Here is a 15,758-nt window from a genome sequence, read left to right on the forward strand (position 1 = left end):
TTGAATGAATGAATGAATGAGCAAATAAATTAATGAAGTGTGAATGAAGGTCCATGAGCTTTGGTATCAAAAAGGTCTAGGTTTGAATTCTGGCCATATAATTTACTCTCTGGGTGTCCTGGCGCAACTTGTTTAACTTCTCTGTGTCTTAGTTTGTTCCCTGTAAACTGTAAAATGTGGATAATAATGATTACTTTTCAAGAATATCATTATAATTAAATGAGAGAATATGTACAAATCCACAGTACTGTGTAGAATATATAGAAGAACTCTGTAAATAATAGCTTTAAAAAAGAGACATTAAAATACATAACTAAGGCAATTAGAAGGGACTCATTGGTCACAACTAGGGAGAGAATCGCCCAAGTTTTATGCCTTGGACCTCTGGGAAGGAACTATGCTGGATGCTTTCAGCTTCAAAGGTAGCTGGGAAAAAAACGGTAGAACAAAGAAACATCCATGGCATAGAGGAGCCAAAAGTTAACGTTATGAAGCTATAAATTCTCTGCAAAGAGTGGTGGTATCTAATTCATTAATGTACACTTAGCATCTAGCGGTGTACCATATATTGCAAACGTTTGTTGAATAAGTCAGTGAGTGAATATTGATTAGGATCTTGGGAGATACTGAGCCTTGACAAGTAATCCTTGGATTTAATATTATTTAAAATAATTAATGAAGGAGAAATGTTTGGTTTTTTTCTTTGTTCTTATACTCCACAGATGAGTGAAATCATTTGATACTTGTCTTTCTCTGCCTGGCTTATTTCACTGAGCATAATACCCTCTAGCTCCATCCATGTTGTTGCAAATGATAGGATTTGTTTTCTTCTTATGGCTGAATAATATTCCATTGTGTATATGTACCACATCTTCTTTATCCATTCATCTACTGATGGATACTTAGGTGGCTTCCACTTCTTGGCTATTGTAAATAGTGCTACGATAAACATAGGGGTGCATATATCTTTTTCAAACTGGGCTCCTGCATTCTTAGGCTAAATTCCTAGGAGTGAAATTCCTGGGTCAAATGGTATTTCTATTTTGAACTTTTTGAGGAACCTCCATACTGCTTTCCACAAAGGTTGAACTAATTTACATTCCCACCAGCAGTGTAGGAGAGTTTCCCTTTCTCCATATCCTCACCAACATTTGTTGCTGTTTGTCTTTTGGATGTTGGCCATCCTAACTGGTGTGAGGTGATATCTCATTGTGGTTTTAATTTGCATTTCCCTGATGATTAGCGATGTGGAACATCTTTTCATGTGCCTTTTGGCCATCTGAATTTCTTCTTTGGAGAAGTGTCTGTTCAGATCCTCTGTCCATTTTTTAATTGGATTATTTGCTTTTTGTTGTTGGATGTGTGTGAGCTCTTTGTATATTTTGGATGTAAACCCCTTATTGGATATGTCATTTATGAATATATTCTCCCATACTGTAGGATGCCTTTTTGTCCTACTGATGTTGTCCTTTGCTGTACAGAAGCTTTTTAGTTTGATATAGTCCCATTTGTTCATTTTTGCTTTTGTTTCCCTTGCCCAGGGAGATATGTTCATGAAGAAGTTGCTCATGTTTATATTCAAGAGAGTTTTGCCTATGTTTTCTTCTAAGAGTTTTATGGTTTTATGACTTACATTCAGGTCTTTGATCCATTTCAAGTTCACTTTTGTATATGGGGTCAGACAGTGATCCAGTTCCATTCTCTTACATGTAGCTGTCCAGTTTTGCCAACACCAGCTGTTGAAGAGGCTGTCAATCCCTCATTGTATATCCATGGCTCCTTTATCATATATTAATTGACCATATATGCTTGGGTTAATATCTGGACTCTCTATTCTGTTCCACTAGTATGGGTCTGTTCTTGTGCCAGTACCAAATTGTCTAGATTACTGTGGCTTTGTAGTAGAGCTTGAAGTTGAGAAGCAAGATCCTCCCTGCTTTATTCTTCCTTCTCAGGATTGCTTTGGCTATTCGGGGTCTTTTGTGGTTCCATATGAATTTTAGAACTATTTGCTGTAGTTCATTGAAGAATGCTGTTGGTATTTTGGTAGGGATTGCATTTAATCTGTAGATTGCTTTAGGCAGGATGGCCATTTTGACAATATTAATTCTTCCTAGCCAAGAGCATGGGATGAGTTTCCATTTAGTAGTGTCCTCTTTAATTTCTCTTAAGAGTGTCTTATAGTTTTCACGGTATAGGTCTTTCACTTCCTTGGTTAGGAATTTTATTCTTTTGGATGCAATTGTGAATGGAATTGTTTTCCTGATTTCTTTTTCTGCTAGTTCATCGTTAGGATATGGGAATGCAACAGATTTCTGTGTATTAATTTTGTATCCTGCAACTTTGCTGAATTCAGATATTAGTTCTAGTAGTTTTGGAATGGATTCCTTAGGGTTTCTTACGTACAATATCAGTCATCTGCAAACAGTAACAGTTTGACTTCTTCCTTACCAATCTAGATGCCTTTAATTTCTTTGTGTTGTCTGATTGCTGTGGCTAGGACCTCCAGTACTATGTTAAATAAAAGTGGGGAGAGTGGGAATTCTTGTCTTGTTCCTGATCTTAGAGGAAAAGCTTTCAGCTTCTCGCTGTTAAGTATGATGTTGGCTATGGGTTTGTCATATATGACCTTTATTATGTTGAGGTACTTGCTCCCTATACCCATTTTGTTGAGAGTTTTTATCATGAATGGATGTTGAATTTTGTTGAATGCTTGTTCAGCATCTATGGAAATGATCATGTGGTTTTTATCCTTTGTTTTGTTGATGTGGTAGATGATATTGATGTATTTTCTAATATTGTACCATTCTTGAATCCCTGAGATGAATCCCACTTGATCATGGTGTATGATCCTCTTGATGTATTTTTGAATTTGGTTTGCTAATATTTTGTTGAGTATTTTTGCATTTATGTTCATCAATGATATTGGTCTGTAGGTTTCTTTTTTTGTGGTGTCTTTGCTGGCTTCATAGAATGAGTATGGACATATTCCCTCCTCTTCTATTTTTTGGAAAACTGTAAGGAGAATGGGTATTATATCTTCTCTAAATGTCTGATAAAATTCACCAGTGAATCCATCTGGCCCGGAAGTTTTGGTCTTGGGTAGTTTTTTGATTACCAATTCAATTTCCTTGCTGGTAATTGGTCTGTTCAGATTTTGTTTCGTCCTGGGTCAGTATTGGAAGGTATTATTTTTCTAGAAAGTTGTCCATTTCTTCTAGGTTATCCATTTTGTTGGCATATAATTTTTCACTGTATTCTCTAATAATTCTTTGTATTTCTGTGGTTTTCATGATTTTTCCTTTCTCATTTCTGATTCTGTTTATGTGTGTAGACTCTCTTTTTTTCTTAATAAGTCTGGCTAGGGGTTTATCTATTTTGTTTATTTTCTCAAAGTACCAGCTCTTGGTTTCACTAATTTCTTCTATTTATTCTTCTCAATTTTATTTCTTCTCTGATCTTTATTATGTCCCTCCTTCTGCTGACTTTAGGCTTCATTTGTTCTTCTTTTTCCAGTTTCAATAATTGTGAATTTAGATTATTCATTTGGGATTGTTCTTCCTTCTTTAAATAGGCCTGGATTATTATATACTTTCCTTTTAGAACTACCCTCACTGTGTCCCACAGAAGTTGGGGCATTGTGCTGTTGTTTTAATTTGTCTGCATATATTGCTTGATCTCTGTTTTAATTTGGTCATTAGTCCATTGATTATTTAGGAGCATTTGTTAAGCCTCCATGTGTTTGTGAGACTTTTTGGTTTTTTTTGTACAATTTATTTCTAGTTTTATACCCTTATGATCTGAGAAGTTGGTTGGTAAAATTTCAATCTTTTTGAATTTACTGAGGCCCTTTTTGTGGCCTAGTATGTAGTCTATTCTGGAGAATGTTCCATGTGCACTTGAAAAGAATGTGTATCCTGCTGCTTTTGGGTGGAGAGTTCTGTAGATGTCTGTTAGGTCCATCTGTTCTAATGTGTTGTTCATTGCCTCTGTGTCCTTATTTATTTACTTTCTGGTTGATCTGTCCTTTGGGGTGAGTGGAGTGTTGAAGTCTCCTAGGATGAATGCATTGTATTCTATTTCCCCTTTTAATTCTATTAGTATTTGTTTCACATATGTAGGTACTGTTGGGTTCATATATATTTATAATGGTTATATCCTCTTGTTGGATTGACCCCTTTATCATTATGTAATGTCCTTCTTTTTCTCTTGTAACTTTCTTTGTTTTGAAGTCTATTTTGTCTGATACAAGTACTGTAACACCTGTTTTTTTTCTCCCTTTTAGTTGCATGAAATATCTTTTCCCATTCCTTCACTTTTAGTCTGTGTATGCCTTGGGTTTGAAGTCAGTCTCCTGTAGGCAGCATATAGTTGTATAGTTGGGTCCTATTTTTTTATCCATTTAGTGACTCTATGTCTTTTGATTGGTGCCTCCAGACCATTTACATTTAGGGTGATTATCGATAGGTATGTACTCATTGCCATTGCAGGCTTCAGATTCATGGTTACCAGAGGTCCAAGGGTAACTTCCTTACTATCTAAGAGTCTAACATAACTCACTTAGTATGCTGTTACAAACACAATCCAAAGGTTCTTTTTTTTCCCCCCTCCTTTTCTTCCTCCTCCATTCTTTATATATTAGGTATCATATTCTGTACTCTTTGTCTATCCCTTTTTGTTACCTCTGGTGACAGCTATTTAACCTTAGGAACACTTCCATCTATAGCAGTCCCTCAAAAATATACTGTAGAGATGGTTTGTGGGAGCTAAATTCTCTCAGCTTTTGCTTATCTGGGAATTGTTTAATCCCTCCTTTAAATTTAAATGATAATCTTTCCAGATAGAATATTCTTGGTTCAAGGCCCTTCTGCTTCATTGCATTAAATACATCATGCCACTCCTTCTGGCCTGTAAGGTTTCTACTGAGAAGTCTGATAATAGCCTGATGGACTTCCCTTTGTATGTGATCTTATTTCTCTCCCTGGCTGCTTTTAATAGTTTGTCCTTATCCTTGATCTTTGCCATTTTAATTATTATATGTCTTGGTGTTGTCCTCCATGGGTCCCTTGTGTTGGGAGATCTGTGCACCTGCATGGCCTGAGAGACTATCTCCTTCCCCAGATTGGGGAAGTTTTCAGTAATTACTTCCTCAAAGACACTTTCTATCCCTTTTTCTCTCACTTCTTCTGGCACCCCTATAATTATGAATATTGTTCTGTTTGGATTGGTCACACAGTTCTCTCAGTATTCTTTCATTCTTAGAGTTCCTTTTTTCTCTCTGTGCCTCAGCTTCTTTGTATTCCTCTTCCCTAATTTCTATTTCATTTATTGTCGTCTCCACCATATCTAATCTGCTTTTAATACCGTCCATTGTGTTCCTCAATGATTGGATCTCTGTCCTAAGTTCATTCCTGAGTTCTTGAATATTTTTCTGTACCTCCATGAGCATGTTTATGATTTTTATTTTGAAATCTCTTTCAGGAAGATTGATGAATTCAGTCTCACTCAGTTCTTCCTCTGGTGTTGAGATTTTGCTTTTTGAACCAGGTTCTTTTGATGTTTCATATTTGTATGTGGCGCCCTCTAGTGCCCAGAAGCTCTACTCTCTGGAGCTGCTCAGCCCCTGGAGCAATGTCGGGGTCACAGGGGTGCAGTGTTGGCGCTTGGGGGGAGGAAAGAGCTGTTTCCTGCTTCCCGGCTTCTATGCCTGTCTCTGCTGCCAGAACCAGTGGGCCAACACACAGGTGTAAGCCTCTTTGCTTTGTGTTTGTAACTGCCATGGGCAGGGCTTCCCTCTGGCTGGCCTGATGCCAGGACAGAGGCTGCCGGTTTGCGAGCCTGAGCCAGGTGCAGGCTAGGGGGAGGAAGACACAGCAGGCTGCGTGTCACCATGGGGTGACTTGGAGCTGAATACCCAGCCAGGGGGATGGAGCGCCTGAAGATCATTTAAGCTCCCAACCCTTTTCATGAAGTCTGCTCTTTTCTCCAGGCATATGCAGTCTGGTGCAGCCTTCTTTCCTGTTGCTCTTTCAGGATTACTTGTATTCATTATATTTTCGTATTACATGGGGTTTTAGGAGGAGGTCTCTGTCTCACCTCTCACGCCACCCTATTTAATCCAGTCTTTGGAAGAGGACTATTGTAATAAACGACAGACACTTGCCTCAACTTTACAAGTTCCATTTCAGTATATGAAGATTATGAAGATTGAAATTTAAGAAAGAGTGAAGAGGAGAAATGAGGGAAGAGTTATAAATAAGTTTAATCAACATTTTTAAGTCTTTGGGAACCCACTTTCATAAAACTCCATTATTCTATAATTTAAGTTGTTTTTTTAAAAATTTCATTAAGAAAATTTCCTAGTCTTTAACTTTGCTTTCCCTGTATAGGAAAGAATTTCAGGATTTGAGACATTAAACCCTGATCATTGGGACCAAAGAGAAAATCTGAAACTCTTTTGCTCCCAGTGAAATCTGAAGCTTTTAAAAAATCCATCCAACATCTGTAATGACACTCGGGCGTTTTCCTTACCATCATGACTTCACAGGTCAAGTCTGACAACGGAAGTGGTGATCACTGACCATGGGAATAGTCAACTCTTTACTCTCTGCTTGTTTTCACTGTATTAAGATCTATTGTAAAAAATACAGTTTTCTTAACATTTTCTCCTTTTTGGGCATTCTGTTTTCCAAATTTTAGTTGTTACACCCATACCACAATGAAGAGTTCTGAACAAAACTTTTTCTTTCAGATTATTTCCTAAACAAAGATCGCCTCAGCAGTCATTATTTCAAATGGCAGAAAAGTTTTTGAAGTTTTCAATACATGCTGTCAACTGACTTTCACCAACACTATAAGAGAGTACCTATTTTATTCTACTCCTACCAGTCCTGAGTAGTCTTTAAATAAGAGGGAAAACTGTCTAATTTGATAGATGAAATGATGCCTAATTTTAACTGATGGGGTTCAATTCTTGGCCATTTCTGTCCCATCACTGGTGAATTTAATTGTTCATTTCTCTTTTAAGGTGTTAATGCTTCATTGACCTGTACAGGCTCTCTATAACAATATAAATCTATTTTCTGCCATTTTTGTGCCAGATTTTTTTCTTAATTTTATTTTTGCCATCAACATCCATTCAACACACATTTGTCTGAATCTTCCCAATGTGCCAGGCACTAGTCTAGTCATCACGGATGAAACAGACACAGTCCCTGCCCTCAATGATCTCAGGATGTAATAGGGGGAGGCAGGTGGGTAAACAATAAGTAAAGGCTATAAGGGTTTCACAACTTCCTTTAGGAGTATCAACAGGCTACAGCAGATGTACTAAAAGAGATGAGTGGTCAGTTATACATGAAGTGGCCAGGAAGGGCTTCACAGAGGAGATGATTCCTAACTATGAAACACTGAGTAAATTGTTAGAGTGACAAGGGACAAGGTGGGAAGAAGCATGCCAGGCAGAGAGAACATCTACAGACAGGGCCAGAGAGCTGACCAGAAAGGGGAACTTGAGTGGCTGAGGTGGACTATGGAGTAAAGTGTCAGGCAGGTCCAGAGGAAGGAAAGGTGGAGAGACCTCAGATGGTACATAGTTTTTAAAATTTTACATAACTTTAAATGTTCAGTGAAACCAAATTAAGCTTTTCTTTACTCATCTTTTATATAATGTTTAAGTTAAAGTCCTTCCTGACCCAGAGCTTTCATGGTTATCTTTATTTTCATCTAATTTCCATTTTAATGCTTTGATTTTTATTTTACTCATTACATTTAACTATTTAATCCAGTTGGATTTGACTTTGGTATATGATGGTAAGTATCATTCGGATCCTCTTGCAGTTTTAATGTTTATCACGTCTATATTGTTCATTAAGCTTCTTTCTGCAACCTCATTTTGCTAATGGGTAAAAACAAACAGGAAGTACTGAATATCTAGTAAAATGTATTCCTAGCTGGGGACTATGCTACGGGAAACAAAAGATTGTAAAATCATTGGGGTGTGCACTTTTGCTGAGCTGTGTTACCCACTACAGGTACAAACTCACAGCCATATAAGATTCTGGCTCCCAGAATACCACTGCTACCTTGTATTTATAGACTGCAAATTTTTAAGCAGCCAGCCTTGTTTCCACAGACAATAATTTATTCTCATGACAACTGAAGGGGGAAGAGGGAGGAGGAATATGTCACCGCCAGCTCGCTTTGTTTACTCTTACTAGAAATTAAGTGGAATCAGGTTTCTTTCCCTGATGCTGCCTGGAAATCCAGTGGGGTTGGTGTCTTTTCTCTGAACAGTATGTGTCAGACACTGGGCTGTGAGCTGAGAGCTGTGATTGGTTAGAAAAGCAAGCAAAACCTCGCCAGATTGGCTCTGGACTTGCCCCAGAGCCCCTGGCTGTTACTTCACAGCATTCTGAAGACCTTCCCACCAATCACAGGGCTCCTTACTGGAAAAACCAACTGCTGGAGTGTGCCAGGAGACCCTAGCAACACTGTGGCTCTTGAAATCTGAGGAGGAAAGAGTGTGCAGTCAGCAGATAGTGGCGAAGAGCGCCTATGCCTCCGAAAGAGAAGGCTGTCAGGATGGACACCCCACCCTCTGAAGATCCACAGAACAAAAAACTGGGAAACCAGAAAGAGGAGATGGAGTTTAAAGAGCTGGACGGTCTGAAGGAAGCCTTGGCAAACCTCCAGGGACTGTCTGAGAAGAGCGAGAAGGCGATGCTTTGCTCCCGCATTCAAGACCAGTCCCAGCTCATCTGCATCCTGAAGCGGAGGTCAGATGAGGCCCTGGAGCGCTGCCAGATCCTGGAGCTGCTCAACACAGAGCTGGAGCAGAAGAGGGTGCTGGAGGCTGAGAAGCTGAAGGCCAAGAACGAGCATGCTCAGAAGCTGGAGGAGCGCTTTATGACCCTGGCGGCCAACCACGAGTTGATGATCCGCTTCAAGGATGAACACAAGAGTCACAACATAAAGCTTAGGGAAGAGAACGAGAAGTTGAGGCTGGAGAATGACAACCTCTTCAGCCAGGCTCTGAAGGACCAAGAGGCCAAAGTATCGCAACTCACTGCCCGGAGTGAGGACCTCGCCAAAGAGCTGGAGACCCTGAAAGAGCAGTGTGCTCAGGATGCCCGCCAGGCGCAGGCCCGGGAGCAGGGGCTGCTGGAGCTGCAGAGCCAGCAGGCCTGCGCCCACGCCAAGGGGACGGAGCAGCTGCGCAGCCAGCTGCGGAGCCTCAAGCGGCAGCTCTTGCAGGCCGTGGAGCAGGGGGCAAAGGCTGAGCGAACACACAGCAGCCTGAATCAGGAGCTGCAGGCCAGGCTCCAGACAGTCACCCACGAGAAGGAGGAGCTGCTGCAGCTGTCCATGGAGAGGGGCAAGGCGCTCCAGAGCAAGCAAGTGGAGATCCGCCAGCTTGAGGAGAAGCTGGAGACAGCCGAGGTGGCCAGGAGGCACGCGCTGGAGCGCTTTGAGCAAGAGGCAGTGGCGGTGGACAGTGACTTGAGAGTCCGGGAGCTTCAGCGCAGAGTAGATGGGATCCAGAAGGCCTACGATGACCTCAGGCTGCAGTCTGAAGCCTTCAAAAAGCACAGTCTGGATCTTTTAAGCAAGGAGAGAGAACTCAACGCCAAACTCCGCCATCTCTTCCTATAAGGAAGCTTCCACTCCCCTGGGCCTCTAGTTTAGAATTCACTTAGTATTATGGAGAGAGTACATAGTACTCCCTCCATTTATTACACTTTCAAGCACAAAAGGCAACTCAAAGCAAAGCTACTTTACTATGATATTTTTGTTACTATCGTAAGGCTGACACTAATTTTCAGTCCTATCACCTGGAATACACAAGATTTACCAGAATTCCTTCTGTGTCTTTGAAATCTTCCTAAATTTGCTATCAGTATCTCTACTTCTGCCATACCTTACTCTTCTCAACCTCAGATATCTTCATACAGCCTAAGATTTTAAATTAGCATCTCCAGTGGATTTAGGTGAATATTAAACATGCAATGAGAGGTGCTACTGTGAAAAAATTTTGACATAATTAGCCCTTGTAGGTAGATAGATTTGTAGTCTCCTGGAGTTGAGACTGTAAATGGTTAGGAGTTAACAGCATCATTATAGCAAGGATAATTTGCAGAAAAAACCGTTTGATTTTTGCAACCAGCAAAACAATTGCTTGTTTCACTTGTTTTCCAGCAGCAGCCTTTTAATTTTATTTTATTAGTACTAGCTTGGAAAACAAAGATTGAGATCATTAAGTTCTTTCCCAAAGTAGGTAAACTTAATTATTATAGTAATTCTCTATGAACAATAAGATTCAAATAAGTGAAGTCAACCAGTTTTTATTTTTCCTGCAATTTTAGATCACATTCAATTTTCTTGTATTTTTTTCCTTAATAAAAACAGGATTTAAAGTTGCATGAATGCAAATATCAGTAGTTTCATTTAATGCACATTATGTTAATAAAAAAGGACTGCATTTTGGGGTAACAAGTCATAGCAGACTGGGTATGATACCTATAACAAAGCATGGTGATTGTTTTGTTTCTATTAGCATACTTCTGCAATTAACTTTTTCCTCTTAAGATCTGGACAGAATGTTTATATTTCCAGCATTTTTGTAGGAATACCTAAATATGGAGTTGTAAAAACTTTATAGTCAATATATGTATTTATATAAAGTTCTTAAAGAGGTAGTTATAAAAAATACACTTTCTGCATCATGATTTCCCTGCATTTATTAATTAATACACAAGCATTATTCATACCTCCCCAAATAGATAGTAATGTAGTATTCTTCTCACCCATTTGGTTCCAAGAGTTACCTAATGAATTAGATTTCCTGAAAAATATTACTTGGTACCTTTTCAAATAAACAGCTTTCAAGTGTTGCTTACCTTACCTCTAACTTTAAATCTGTTTTCTCAGTTTATTACAATTGTGGTATCAGTATGAATTCCAAGGAACCACATTGCTGGCTTGAAGGGACTATGTACTTCTTACACATTGCCAAGGATCAGCATATGGGAGCTAATTATGGTTATTTGTCATTGAGCCTATACTATTTATCACTGAGCTGAAGCATTTTCGGTGGATTTGTTTTATTTAATCCTTAGGGCCATTGAGAAGATAGTATGAAATAGAAATGAACATTTCTATTTCAAGAAGAGGAAACTGGAATTCGGTAATTTGCTCAAGGCCACTTAATCACCGGGGAGCTGGGCTTTTGATGACACCATACGGAAAGATTTATTGACTGCTTACTGAGTGCCAAAATCTGAGAATCAGCAAGGAGAAGCATATTTTCTGCCCTGAAAGAGTTCCACACAGTCTAATCTAGGGGCCAAAAAGCAATTATATACTGTGTGATGTGTTTTCACAGGGATGTTATGATCACAATGGGTACACACACACACACACGCACACACACACACACACACAACTAGGGGTGAGTGTTGGAATGGTAGGACACCTGGGATGACTAACACAGGAGTTAATATATAAACTGGTTCTTAAATAACGAGTAGAATCCCTTTTCTCCCAGGTGGAGAAAAGAGAGAAAGTTTTGAGACAGTGTCATGTAGAAAGTCATGGAGGTTTTTAAAAATGTCTGGAATATTGGGGAAAATTTTAAGTAGTTGGGAGGAGGTTCAGGGAAGCATGTCTACGAGAAAACTGGAAGAGCAGGTTGGGCAGAATATACAGAGAACCTCAAAAGCAGGACTGGCCCCTTATGTTGAGGGACAAAGGGGAGGACAGGGGCAACTGCACAAACAGGAGCCACATATCAGCCCTCCTCTTCCCACCCAGGTTTGGGTGGCTCTGCGAGGAGCCCGGTGCACCTGCGTGCCATCTTCCCTCCCTTCCCCTCCCCTCAGCCCCCAGCTCCTGCCTGTCCAAGCGCTACTCACTTGCCCGAAGCCACTGTCTGGTGGGGACAGGGGTGTGTATTCCTTAACACATAGGCACAAAGGAAGGGTCTCAGTTGCCCAGGTCTAAGGGTGGCAGTGTTCAGAGTCATGCTGAGGAGTTTGTATTAGCTTGGTTGATATAAAATTGCTAACTTGTAGGTCACAAACAATTAGATATTAGTCATTTCATAATGTTCACTCTAATATCCTTTTGAAAGATAATAAAAGGAAATGGGAAAGGAGAGTAGAAGGGCAATGTTGGATGCCTAGAGAACAACTGAACCCACAGCACAGACTAGGTAAGAGGCAAGGGAACCTGTCATGTCTAAAGTACTTTTCATTTCACCCTCATACCAGTTCTTCAAGGCAGGTTCAGCTGTTGTTATTTTATTTATGAAAAAAGCAAAACTTAGGGTGACTTGCCTAAAGCCAGGGAGCTTTGGGGTGGCAGGAGTGAGACTGAACCCAAAGCCCTTTAGCAGGGCTGGCTTCATGTGTGTGCCAGCTGCACAGGGACCCAGCAGTTGTTCTGATGCTCTACTGACGTTGCCTTGAGATTTTTAATAATTGTGTGACAAGGGGCTCCACACTTTCATTATAGGCTGGGCACTGCCGATTATGTAGCTGGTTTAAAACCCATGCTTTCTCCCACTATACAAATTACCTTCTAACCAGCCACAACAAAAGTATTATATTTTTTACCTCTCTGCTTCACAACACTTTGTATTTCAGTCCCTCAGTGCTTACCATGTTAATCTGTGATGCAGACCCAGATTAGGGGATGAGCAACTATGTTACTTATTGTGGCATGCTGATCTATAAAGTGATGCTTGTCACTGGAACAAATTGACAAAATGTAAATTGGCGACCTCCAAACTTACTGACCTTGTGGGGAAATTTAAAAAGCAAAACAAGAAAGCTCCTTTCTAAAGCAGACCTACATCCCTAATGAATTTTTCTGCCCTATCCGCAAGCAGTAACCCTAAAATGAAAGTAGAGCAGAGATTCTAAAATCAAATCGTATGAATTGTGCTGTGTAGCTGATAAGCATGGTCTTTTGTGTTACCTGTATTGTAAGCCCTTTAGTGTGCCTGTGAGGAGCTTGTCTGGTTCAAAAAAACCATGACAGAGCTAGAAAAGGAAGGACAGCTTCAGGACAAATGAACTGACTGGCTGATGTTTTCACAATACTGACTCTGCTTCAATTAGTGAAAATTAACTCAAGGTAATTTCTTTCTAGTAAACAAAGGATTAATAGAAAAACTTTGTCCCCAACTCCATTATATCAAAGTTAAACGATTACTTAAAGAACGTTGCTGGGAGGAGTACCTGCACAGTGCACGCTGTTCTTTCTATCCAGCCTTTGTCGACCCAGATACCTGTAGAGCGGTTGCGGCCGACCCAGGGTAGGAATCATTCTCTTCTCCCCACCATGGCAAGATCTGGAGAACCAAACAGACATTTGAGATACTGCCTTTTGGCACATTTATAAAAGAAAGAGGACCATGACCCTAACTGCTCTCCCAAAAGGTGACCCTATCCCTCCAGGTGACTTGTTTTCCACTGTCATTGGCCAAAATTGGGCCATATACAAATACATCACCCCAGCATCTTCTTGGGGAATGCAGCTACCATGGCTGACTTAGGTCAGGCAGGATCTGCTCCTGGATAGGATGCCCTGTAGTGGAAGGGGCTACCTGACAAAGGCAGGTCTCTGTCCTAAGAATGAAAGGGCATGGATGTTGGGTGGGCAGCCATCCACAGTGTCTGCTGTACCACATCCGCTTAGACTAACAAGGCCTTATCAGGCTGGGAGTCTTTTTATTTTTTTATCTTGGCCTCTTAAAAAAGTTGTTGGAATTTTTGGAGATGACCAAGAATGGGCTTTAATAATCATTTGTTCATCTCCCTAAGGACAAGTTGGATGTCATTTTCCAAACACTAAAAACATTTATTTAACTTTAAGGGCCTGCGACTGTACAGATGAATCTCCCTACCTGATGTCATTGTTCTCACCAAACCTTCTGTTTATTCCACTTGGAAAAACTAATCCATGGAAAAATTTCCCCTTGGACAGATCTTCCCAGTCATTCATTACACATTCAACTGGCTAAAGTGCCCTCTTCCTGAAACCTCTCACAACCCAGTCCCACAAAGGGATTCAGCTACTTGCCAGGCTGTCCCTATTTAATGTTCTAATCCAGTCTTATTTGTACTAGACTAAAATAATCTTCCTTTTCATATTTAAGGTTATTCATTACAGCATTGCAGTAACTGCTACAGTTTGTAGTAGCAGAAGATAGGAAATAGCTTACATACCGTTATTAAGAAACTGGTTAAATAAGTTGTGGACCCTTCTTACCTTGGAATATGTTGCAAATGTAAAAAAAAGGAATCTCCTAATGTACAGATACAGAAATATTTCTGGGATATATGTAGAAAATGTACAGGGTCCAGAATAATATCTGTAGCATGCTATCTTTTGCATAAGGGGGAGAGGGAGAGATAGGAATAAGAATTCAAACATGTTTAATTCCATCTGCATAAATATTGGAAAAGATAAGTACTAATAAAAGTGGCTATTAGTGGTGTGGAGGGCTGAGGGGACTAGAATGGTTAAGGGTAGGATTGGGAAGGAAAATTCTCAATGTATACCATTTTTATATCATTTTGGACCATGTGAACATCTTACCTATTCAAAAAGATAATAAAATTAAGAACCAATAAAAGAATCTTCCAAATAATTACTTAACTTCTTAGTAAGCCTTATGTCTGTGTGGATGACTCAGAAAGCCTACAGATCTTTCTCCAAGAACTGAGTAGACAAGATATATTTTATTTAGAGCCAAATCTGGCCTGACAGATCTGGGTCAGGCCATTCAGCTGGAAGATGTCACCTTCACAAATGTTCAACAACATATGGCTATTGACAATTTCTTTTTCTACCACAGGGAGTGCCTCCTAATGATTACTATTTCTCTCCTAAATTTAATGATTTGAGTGTATTCACTTTTATCATGGGTTTTCCCCTGTCTGTGTGAGACCTGAATTTTAGATTTTAGAAAACCTATTTTCTCAAAGATTCAAGTTTTTAGAATTTGGGTGTTGGTTTTTTGTTTTGCCTTAGTAGACAAACAAAAGATAGTAGAGACAGGGGGAGGCCAAGCCATTCTTTCAATTTCAATTAACTCATTTATTTAATGTATCTCATTAATTTAACAAACATTTATAGAGAACCTATTAATGGCAAGGCACTATACTAAGTGCTGGGACACAACATGAGCATGACAGAGGCTTTGTCCTCACTGAATCTGGATCCTAGTGAGTGAGCAAAATGCTGAAGGATAAGATGACACAGGCGAGCATAGCAGGGATCCCTGACATACGTGAAAAGCAGAAAGCTTTTCCTAGAAGCGGCATTTCAGCTTAAGACTACAGAATGTGTAAGAATTGTCCAAGAGAAGAGATGAGGCAAACATGAGAGGATAGTAGCTCAGAAGCCTGTACAGCACCTCCGTTCCTGGTAAGAAAACTGCCTTTCCTGATAGCCACACCATACAGGGTGGCAGAATATGCAGTCATCATAGACTCTGATAAGGGACTCTGTGGCCAGACTAATCCCATTATGCTCCATATTTACCTCTGTCCCTGTCAGAAGTCTGAGCCTTCATAATCTGGCTCAGTCCTCCCCCACCTCCCTCCCCAGTGGAATCCTTTTACTAGGTCCTTTGGAAGCTCAGATCTATGATCAGTAAACTAGCTAAGGTATTAGTGCAGTGAGTGAAGGGGTACATTGGCATCAGACTGCTTGGGTTCAAATCTAGTCACTTACTGGTGACCTTAAAT

General features: G+C 40.0%; 1 protein-coding gene across 1 annotated transcript; it reads left to right on the forward strand.

The window, feature by feature from the left end:
* The first annotated feature begins 8,541 nt into the window (after nt 1–8,541).
* Nucleotides 8,542–10,913, forward strand: CCDC89 (coiled-coil domain containing 89). The gene has a single exon (XM_017661957.3). It carries the CDS (start codon nt 8,557–8,559, stop codon nt 9,652–9,654), a length of 1,098 nt encoding a protein of 365 aa, XP_017517446.2. The 5' UTR covers nt 8,542–8,556; the 3' UTR covers nt 9,655–10,913.
* The last annotated feature ends 4,845 nt before the right edge of the window (nt 10,914–15,758 follow it).

This window comes from Manis javanica, chromosome 11 (genome assembly GCF_040802235.1).
Source record: "Manis javanica isolate MJ-LG chromosome 11, MJ_LKY, whole genome shotgun sequence".
In the NCBI taxonomy this organism is placed as follows: Eukaryota; Metazoa; Chordata; class Mammalia; order Pholidota; family Manidae; genus Manis; species Manis javanica.